This window comes from Carlito syrichta, unplaced genomic scaffold, assembly GCF_000164805.1.
Source record: "Carlito syrichta isolate Samal-C Ts95f unplaced genomic scaffold, Tarsius_syrichta-2.0.1 Scaffold307240, whole genome shotgun sequence".
Lineage (NCBI taxonomy): Eukaryota > Metazoa > Chordata > Mammalia > Primates > Tarsiidae > Carlito > Carlito syrichta.
This window is the reverse complement of record NW_007251336.1, coordinates 544,348-554,818: the sequence shown is the minus strand read 5'-3', so window position 1 is coordinate 554,818 and position 10,471 is coordinate 544,348. Positions and strand designations below refer to the sequence as shown.

At 40.3% G+C, this 10,471-nt stretch overlaps 1 protein-coding gene across 2 annotated transcripts in view; it reads right to left on the bottom strand.

Annotated features, from left to right (window-relative positions):
* Nucleotides 1–10,471, bottom strand: part of UBXN7 (UBX domain protein 7) — a 67,787-nt gene that overhangs the window by 15,419 nt on the left and 41,897 nt on the right. For both annotated transcript variants that reach the window (XM_008064236.1, XM_021715645.1), the window contains 2 exons: nt 8,978–9,068; nt 7,970–8,097 (listed from right to left, as the gene is read on the bottom strand). In XM_008064236.1, the coding sequence (XP_008062427.1) occupies nt 7,970–8,097; nt 8,978–9,068 (219 nt within the window). The remainder of the gene's footprint in view (nt 1–7,969; nt 8,098–8,977; nt 9,069–10,471) is intronic.

The window sequence follows — 10,471 nt, the reverse complement described above, 5'->3', positions numbered from 1 at the left end:
GTGGCCAGGAGCGGCCACTGCACTCCAGTCTGGGCAACAGAGTGAGACTCCAACTCAAAGAAAAAAAAAGAAAAAAGAAAACCCAAGAGAATCTGTAAAAAGCCTCCTTGCACTGATAAAGGACTTTGGCAAAGTCTCACGGTATAAAATAAATGTGCAAAAGACAATCGCATTTCTTTACACCAGTAATAAACAAACAGAAACCCAAATTAAAAAACACAATCCCATTCACAATAGCCACAAAAAAAATGAAATACCTTGGCATCTTCCTAACCAGAGATGTGAAAGACCTTTACAATGAAAACTACAAAACATTGCTGAAAGAAATCAAGGATGACACAAACAAGTGGGAAAATATCCCATGCTCACAGATTGGAGGAATCAACATTATAAAGATGTCCATTCTGCCTAAAGCAATCTACAGATTTAATGCAATACCCATCAAATTACCAGCAACATTTTTCTCAGAGCTAGAAAAAACAATACAGAAATTCATATGAAAACACAAACGACCAAGAATAGTCAGAACAATCCTCAGCAAAAAAAAAAAAAAACAAAGCAGGAGGTATCTCTTACCAGACTTCAAACTTTACTATAAAGCTACAATAATCAAAACAGCTTGGTATTGGTACAGGAACAGGAATATGGACCAATGGAATAGAATTGAGATTCCAGAAGCAAAACCTCAATTTCTCAACCAACTCATCTTCAAAAAAGTCTCCACCATCCACAACTGGGGAGAGGAGAACCTATTCAGTAAATGGTGCTGGGAAAACTGGATGACCACATGCAGAAGACTCAAATAAGACCCCTATCTATCCCCATATACAAAAATTAACTCTAAATGGATCAGAGACCTAAATGTAAAACCTCAAACCATAAGAACCTTAGAAAATGCAGGACATATCCTCATGGAAATTGGAACTGGCATTCAATTCCTGAAGAAAACCCGAAACCCACAGGCCATAAGAGATAAGATAGACAAGTGGGACCTCATTAAACTGACAAGCTTCTGCAAAGCCAAAGAAACCATCAAGAGAGCAGGGAAACAGCCTACAGACTGGGAAAAAGTATTTGTCAACTCCAGATCTGGCAAAGGCTTAACATCTTGGATCTACGAGGAACTCAAACGTGCTGAAAAGAAAAAAACAAGCAAACCCATTATAAAATGGGCAAAAGATATGAACAGACACTTCACAAAGGAAGACTTCCGAGCAGCCAACAGACACATGAAGAAATGTTCAACCTCACTAATCATCAAGGAGATACAAATCAAAACCACACTGAGATACCACCTAACTCCAGTCAGAATGGCAATTATCAATAACAAAAAATAACAGTTGCTCGAGAGGGTGTGGTGAAAAGGGAACACTTCTACACTGTTGGTGGGAGTGCAAACTAGTGCAACCTCTGTGGAAAGCAGTGTGGCGATTCCTAAAAGCTCTAAATATCGACCTCCCATATGACCCCACAATCCCCCTACTGGGAATATACCCTGAAGAACTCAAATCACTCTCTAAAAAAGACACCTGCACACATACGTTTATCACAACATTGTTCACAATAGAACCTGGAACCAACCATGCTGTCCATCAAAAGAGGACTAGATTTTTAAAATGTGGTACATATACACGATGGAATACTACGCAGCCATAAAAAAGAACAAAATCATGAATTCCACAGCAACCTGGATGGAACTAGAGTCTATAACACTGAGTGATCTCTCACAGAAACAAAGATCTGCATATCACATGTTCTCACTCATATAGTGGACCTTGAACATCTATCGTAATACTATAAGAAAACTATGTGGGAAACTATGGGGGGAGACTATGGGGGGAGAGCAGAAGGGAGGTGGGATTAACGGTAGTCAACATCTGTCTGGGGATGGGGGGACACCCCTTAACAACAAGGGTGCCTGAACGAAGCATATCTGTATACCTAACCCTTAACTGTACCCACAATATTAAAATAAAAAACATTGATTTAAAAAAGAATTAGTATTTATATATTAGAAGAGAAAGGTCTAAATTAATAAGCTCCCTCCATATTAAAAAAAGTATTCATTTAGAAAAATAAAATAAAATTCAGCCAAAGCTAAACAGAAAGGAGAAAAAAAATGACAGAAATTAATTAGATCTAGAAAACAGGAAAAAAAATTAATAAAACCAAAAGGCAGTTTTTTTCTTAAAGGACATGGGCTGGGCATGGTAGCTCATGCCTGTAATCCCAGCACTTTGGGAGGCCGAGGCAGGTAGACTGCTTGAGCTCAGGAGTTCAAGACCAGCCTGGACAGTAAAAAATTGTCTCTACAAAAAATAAAAGAGCCTGAACCCACGGGTTTGAGACCTGCCTGGGTAACTTGGTGAGACCTCATCTCTACAATAAATAAAAAATTAGTCGGGTGTGGTAGCGCGCACCTGTAGTTCTAGCTACTTGGAAGGCTGAGGTGGAAGGATCGCCGGAGCCCAGTAGGTCAAGGCTGCAGTGGCCGGGAGTGTCCACTGCACCCCAGTCTGGGTGACAGAGTGAGACTCCAACTCACAAAAAGATAAAAAATAAATAAATAAATAAATAATAAAAGAAAATTAGCTAGGTGTGGTGGCACATGCCTGTAGTTCAGGCTACTTGGGATGTTGAAGTGGAAGGACTGCCAGAGCCCAGGAGGTCAAGGCTGCCATGAGCTGTGATCACAGTGATCATGCCACTGCACTCCAGCTTGGGTGACAGAGTGAGACTCTGACTCCAAAAACAGAAAAAACAAAAAACAAAAAGGAGAGAGAGAGTGAGAGAGAGAGACAAGGAGACAAGGTCTTGCTGTTGGCCAGTGACTGGAGTGCAATGGTTATTCACAGGCACAATAATAGCATACTACATCCCTGAGTTCCTAGGCTCAAGTGATCCTCCTGCCTTACCCAGCCAGGTAGTTGGGACTACAGGCATACACCACATTTACCTTGGTTCTTTAAGATCAATAAAACTGAAGCCTCTAGCCAGACTGTCAGGGAAAAAAAAGAGATGTCACAAATTACCAATAACAGGATTAAGAGAGGGGACAAGTAAACTACTCTCTCTACAGTCATTAAGGGACTATTAAACTATCACTATATTTGACCTCTTAGGTAAAATGGACAAATCCCTAGAAAGACACAACATACTAAAGCTCACTCAAGAAGAAATAGGTATCTGAGAAGTCCTATTTCTATTAATGAAATTTAATGTGTAGTTAAAAATATCCCACAAAAAAACCCTCAAAACCTGGGTGGTTTCACTGATAAATGTCACCAAATATTAAGGAAGAAATAATATCAATTTTACAGAGTCTTGCAGAAAACAGAACAGGAGGAAACTCTTTTGAATTCACTGTGGGTTCTGCATCAATCTGATACCAAAACCAAAGACATCACAGTGAAAGAAGAAAAAACAACTAAAATGCTTAAAAAAAAAAAAAAAAAAAACCTACAAACCAATAATATCCCTCATGAGTACAAATTATTGACACAATTTTAGCAACTCAAACCCAACAATATATATATTAGATACATATATATAAAATAATGAATTATAACCAAGTGGGTTTTAGCCCAGGAATGAAAAGGTTGGTTTATCATTCAAAAACCAACAATGAAATTCATTAAAAATAAAACAAAACAAAGAAACAACCATCTGATCATCTCAATAACTGTTAAAAATTTTTTTTTAAAGACAAATTCACTCACAGTAAAAACTCAGCAAACCAGGAAGAGAAGAAAACCTCTTCAACCTAATAAAGTAAGAGGGAGACCCCAAATAAACAGGTATTATCTTTTTGGAGGGTGACCCCTTGTAGTATACTTGGAATTTCTTCCTCTGGACCAAACATCAAAGTTTTTATCTGGAAGTTTTGAGAAGGCTGCATCACGATTTGCAAAGTGTCCCAAACTGTGGCAAACAGGTGACTGGTTCTTCTACCACAACAAAATACTTACGTACACAGCACTGAGTGTTCAGCCATTTTTGACCCAAACCAGCATAACCCTGTGCCCCACCCTCCCTATTCATCTGTTCTTGCCCCGAGCAACTTTTTTCTTTCTTTTATTTCTCACCCCCAGTGACTTTTTTTTACTTGAAATAAAACAATTTTAAAGAACAAAATCAGAGGTCTTATACCATGGTATTTCAAGATTATAAATATAAGTTAAAGTAATCAAGACAGTTGAAATATTGGTGTAAAAGACGTTATTAATTACGGGAACAGAGTCCACAAATAGATTCACATATGTATGATCAGGTTTTATTGTTTTGTTTTTTACAAAATTGCAAAGGCAATTCAATGGGGACAAGAAAAATCTCTTCAACAAATGGTGCTGAAACAAGTGGATAACCATATGCCAACACACACACACACACACACACACACACACACAAAACCCCAATTCAACCCTGCCTTAATACCATATACAAAAATTAACTGGAGAGCTGCCAAGATGGCCACTGTGGAGCAGACTGGCGCCTCTCTGGCTGAGCAACGCAGAGAGTGGTGACCCAGCCGCCCATAGACAGAGACAACTTGAACACTTTTGGAGAGGTCAAACACCCTCGGTGGGCTCAGTGGATCAGCCTGTAATCCCAGCACTTTGGGAGGCTGAGGTGAGTGGACTGCCTGAGCCCGTGGGTTCGAGACCCGCCTGGGCAGCGAGACCTCATCTCTACAATAAGTCAAAAATTAGCCGGGCGTAGTAGCTATTTAATGTAGTTCCGGCTACTCGGAAGGCTGAGGCGGAAGGATCGCCAGAGCCCAACGGGTCGAGGCTGCGGTGGCCGGCTCTCCGACTCAAAGGAAAAAAAACAAAGCAACACCCCACAACCCAGCAAAGGTCTCTCTGAACAGAGATAACCAGAAAGTGATGGCTGACGCGCAAATCTGGTATTCCATCCCCCACAGTGCACCAGGCTCGCACAAAAGCTGAATCCCTGCCTAGTGATCAATAGCGGGTGAGTATACGAACGACGACTTGAGATGGTTCGCCCTCTCTCAACCGTGCGCAGGTTGCTGGCCCATGCAGGAGGAGTCCTGGGCAAGGCACAGCGGTGTCAACCGAAACTCAAGCAGAATGGGGGGGAAAAACCTGTGCTGGGTCAGTTGCCATGAGCGCTGACTCACAGGCAGGGAAAGCCCGCCTGCAGTGAACCTGGCTGGTGGCCATCTTCCTAGCCAAAGCAGGAAAAATTCATTGAAATGGATCATAGATCGAAGGCTACAAGTATTAAAAAAAAAAAAAAAGAATAAAATCTGGGGTTAGGAAACAATTTCTTAGGACATAAAAATATTAAGTGTAAAAGAATAAGCTGACAAATTGGATTTCATCAAAACTTTAAAATATACTCTTCAAAAGATACTGATTACAAAAATGAATAAGCAAGCAACACATTGGGAGAAGATATTTGCAAAACATTAATCCAGCAAGGTACTTCGATTTCGAATATAAAAAGAACTCTCACAGCTCAATAAGGAGGTACTCAATTAAAAAAAAAAAAAAAAAGGCCAGAGAACACTTAACAAAAAGAGACATACAGATGGCAAAAAAAAGCACATGAAAAGATACTTAACATCAAAACTTTTCAAACTGTAAAATTTTAAGTAGGTTTCAATATATTGCAATTAGTTATACTTCAATAAAGCTATAACAATTTTTAACAATAAACTTAAGGCTAATTAATTTATCACACACTCAAAAGCAAACAGATGTGCCCAATGACATGCAATGGCTTGGAATGACTGCAGATAATGACACTGTATACCATGTAGGTTGAGTTTAAAGACTGACACTATGACAGACATTACTAGTTTCCTATCTTATATCCACTGTCTTCTGCTTCCTTACTAATAGGACCTCAGTTGTGTCTGTACGAGAAAATATGCCCAGCTAAAATACTCAAAACGCTTATCTGTCGCTGTTAACCTTTGTCATAGAGGTACTATCCCTTCCTCCTCATCCATGCTTGGAATGTAGCGATGACACCTTGCGGTACACCATCTATACTGTGACCCAAAGGACGAAAGCCAATGCTAAGGGTGAAGAGGAGTAAAAAAAGAGGATAAATTTGCTTCCTCAATAGCATTCACAGGACTCAAGCCATAGATGGCCTGACTGGACTTCTTACTGAGATAAATAAACCACTTCCTTGTTTAAGCCATCATTTGTTGGTAATTCTCTTCCACACAGTTCAATAAAACGCGTAGCATTCAGAGAATTTGGTATGAGAAGTGGAGTATGACGTACCAGTTATCCAACCAATCCCTATGTATTTATTCCAATTTTATGGTCCTATTCTTTCCTACTAAGTGCCTTAACTTCTAAAAGAGACCTGATGCGGTTGTAAACTCAATTTATGTTGTAATTCAGCAACTCTCAGGGTCAGCCTCTGTTTAACGGTATTAGCCGTATGAATGCAAAAGATAAGAAACTCTCTTAGGACAAAGAACCATGTTGGGATTTTTTTTTTTTAATGCCTTAAAAAAGAATTCTAGGCTGGGCGTGGTGGCTCACACTTATAATCCTAGCACTTTGGGAGGGCGAGGTGAGAGGACTATCTGAGCCCATGGGTTTGAGAGCAGCCTGGGCAACTTAGCAAGACCTCATCTCTACAATGAATCAAAAAATTAGCCAGGTGTGGTGGCATGGGCCTGTAGTTCCAGCTACTTGGAAGGCTGAGACGGAAAGCTCACCCGAGCCCAGCAGGTTGAGGCTGAGTGACCGTGAGCATGCCACTGCACTTCAGCCTGGGCAACAGTGAGACACTGACTCGAAAAAAAAGAATTCTATACTACCCCTTAAGGCTTTTCCTTAAGTAGACACTTTATTCACAACATGATATACACTGCCAAAGTCACATCTTCTAAAACTATTTTTATCCTCACTGCCATCAAACCCGATTCAGACTGCCATATCTTTGAAGGTTGGTCTTTTACTTGCAGTCTTGATACAAATTGTCAAATAGGTCTGCCTAATAGCATAATCATAGAAATTAAGTACAGAATAACCTCTAGGAGGACTAGAGTGCCAGATCCTAAAGGTTTACAATCAGTAATAATGCCCAACTATACTATGAGGGTTATTCTAGCAAAAACACCACTTCCAGCCAGGTGCAGTATCATGCATCTATAGTCCCAGCTACTAAGAAGATTGAAATGGGAGGATTGCTTGAGCCCACGAGTTTTAGGGCGGCCTGGGCAACATAGTGAAACCCTGTCTCTAAAATCAAAAAACAAAAAAACCTCAATTCCACTGTTGCTTAGACCTGGATACTAGAAGCCCTCCTGGTGCTGTCCTTAAGCAAGTGGATGTCTTTACCACCAGGACTGCCAGATCAGCCCTCCTGATCAACATATTCACATTGCTTCCTTCTAAATCCAAATCTTAGGTCATATGTCTGTACCCTAGCTGTTAAGAGAGACTAGGAATATGAATCCCATGACTTCACTAAGAATATGAAACACTTTATGTGGGAAAGCGTCTAAATGTAAGGAGTGTATTTAAGATATATAGTCATAAGCCGGGCTCGGTGGCTCAGCCTATAATCCTGTGCCTTGGGAGGCTGAGGTGAGTGGATTGCCTGAGCCCGCAGGTTCGAGACACACCTGGGCAATTTGGCGAGACCTCATCTCTACAATAAAATAAAATTAAATTTAAAAAAAATCAGCCCGGCGTGGTAGTGCGTGCCTGTAATTCCGGCTACTCGGAAGGCTGAGGTGGAAGGATTGCCGGAGCCCAGTAGGTTGAGGTTGCGGTGGCCGGGAACGGCCACTGCACTCCAGTCTGGGCGACAGAGTGAGACTCCAACTCAAAAAAAAAGATATATAGTCATAAGTGATAACAGTCCACTACTTACATTATTATCTCTAACATCTTAACAACAAACATTTTACATAGGATCTTTTTATATAATTACACTTAATTGTCTACCACCACCCCCTAATTATACTTACTGAACGGGCACATTTTTTGGGGGGACTGCTAGAAAGTCCATCTAGTTGCCCATGTTCACCCAGAAATCCGGTCACTTGGTCCAAGAAGGAAGATACATCTAACTGGTGCCATTCTACTAGCTTCTGACCTAAAGATTAAAAACCAGGATATATAAATATAATAAAATCTATATTCTTCCTGAACATTCTCATTAAGTATTTCTTTCAGCATATGCATAATTAAAATTTACTGTGAACATGCATCACCGCCCTCACCAACTTAAGTTACATAGTGCCTTCATAACCTAGAGGATACATCAATTATAATCCACCTAACAGAGTCCTACCATCATGATAGACAACTATCTTATTTGCTGATATCACTTACTGCCATTTAGAATGAGATTCAGACAAAGCAGTATCTATATAAAATGGAATAAGTTAATAATAACACCAGTTTCACCCTCTGTTTCTGTAGTGAGATCACAACTAGTATCTGAACAATCTTAATATTTTATTGATAGAAACCTAAGGGGTCGGGTGCAGTGGCTCATGTCTGTAATCCCAGCACTGTGGGAGGCAGAGGTGAGAGGACTGCCCGAGTTCAAGGGTTTGAGATCAGCCTAGGCAACTTGTTGAGACCTTCATCTCTACAATAAATCAAAAAACTAGCTGGGTGTGATGGCATGTCCCTGCGGTTCCAGCTACATAGAAGGCTGAAACAGAAGGATCACCTGAGCCCCAGTAGGCTGAGGCTGCAGTGACTGTGAGCGTGCTACTGCACTACTGAGTGAGACTCAAAAAAAAGGAACAGACCTGTACAAATATAAAACATTACCATCACCCATAGTAGTCAAAAAAAGATTTCCTAAATACACACATCAATAGGTATGTAAGCAATTATAAAGGGAATAAACAAGAAAGCTTCATCTAAACTATTACAATTCTGAAACCAGATCCAGTCAAATATTAAAATCAATCATTTAGGTAAATGATAGATTAAAGGTTACTAGCTGATATAAATCTTACCTGTCCGTGGATCCAATATGGAAACATAGGGGAAATCCCCTAGCTTATAAAACTGTATGTATCTCTGACCTTCTTCACTGTCATGATAAACCTGTTAAGTCATTGATATAAAAAAAAAGTCAGCCTACAAAGGGACTACCTTATACACCAGCAGCAGTTAATTCTCCAAATATACCTTTACTGTATGTGTTAGGATCTCATTTCTGCATTAAAGAGAAAAGGAAGGCCAGGCACAGTGGCTCAAGTCTGTAATCCCAGTACTTCGGGAGATCGAAGTGAAAGGATTGTCTGAGTTCAGGGGTTCGAGATCAGCCTGGGCAACTTGGTGAGACCTCGTCTCTACAGTAAATCAAAAAAGTAGCCAGGGGTGGTGGCATGTACCTACAGTTCCAGCTACTTGGAAGGTCAAGGCAGAAGGATTGCCTGAGCCCAGCAGGTCAAGGCTGCAGTGGCTGTGAGCATGCTACCGCACTCCAGCCTGGGCAACAGAGTGAGATTCCAACTCAAAAAATAAAAATAAAAAAGAGAGAGAAAGAAAAGGAAAGTCATCTGGTATGTGAAATCCGCAACTTCTTGCCCTTAGACCTTTCTGGAAACTTACCATAAACATATCAATCCATTCCTCCTCCTTTCCAAGTTCAGAAGAAGTATTATTCTTCCTGCTCAAGTTATCTGTTAACTTATGTCATTTCTTATTCTCAATCATATACCTCTTAATAAACCACAATATATTAAGATTATGGCCGGGTGCATCGCTTTAGGCCAGGAGTTCACAACCAGCCTGGTCAACATAGCAAGACCCAGTCTCTACAAAAAAATAAAAATAAAAAAAATTAGCTGGGCATGCCTGAAGTCCTAGCTACTTGGGAAACTAAGGAAGGAGGATTACTTGAGCCCAGGATTTCAAGACTGCAGTGAGCTATGCTCATGTCAGTGCACTCCAGCCTGGGCAACAGAGTGAGACTCTCTTACTTAAAAAAAAAAAAAAAAAAAAAATACACACACACACGTACCTAGGCAAAGAGATGTTCAACCACTATTTGCTAAATAAAAGGAATTTTACTATTTAAAAAATTACATTAAACTTAGAAGCCTGTAAAAATATAAATAGGCAAAGTAATAACATTAATAACGCATTTTGTAGCACGGAAAGAATTAAGTTCATTCAAAAGGTTTTATTTTCACCAGGTGTAGTGGCTCACGCCTATAATCCCAGCACTTTGGAAGGCTGAGGCAAGAGGGATTGCCTAAGCCCAGGGTTTGAGACCAGCCTGGACAACTTGGCAAGACCTTGTCTCTACAATAAATAAAAAAATAAGCTGGGTATGGTGGTACATGCCTATCGTTCCAGCTACTTGGAAGGCTGAGGCAGAAGGATGGCTTGAGCCCAACAGGTCGAGGCTACAGTGGCCATGAGAGTGTCACTGCACTTCAGCCTGGGTGACAAATTGAGACTTTGACTCAAAAAAAAAAAAAAAAAAAAGGTTTTCTTTT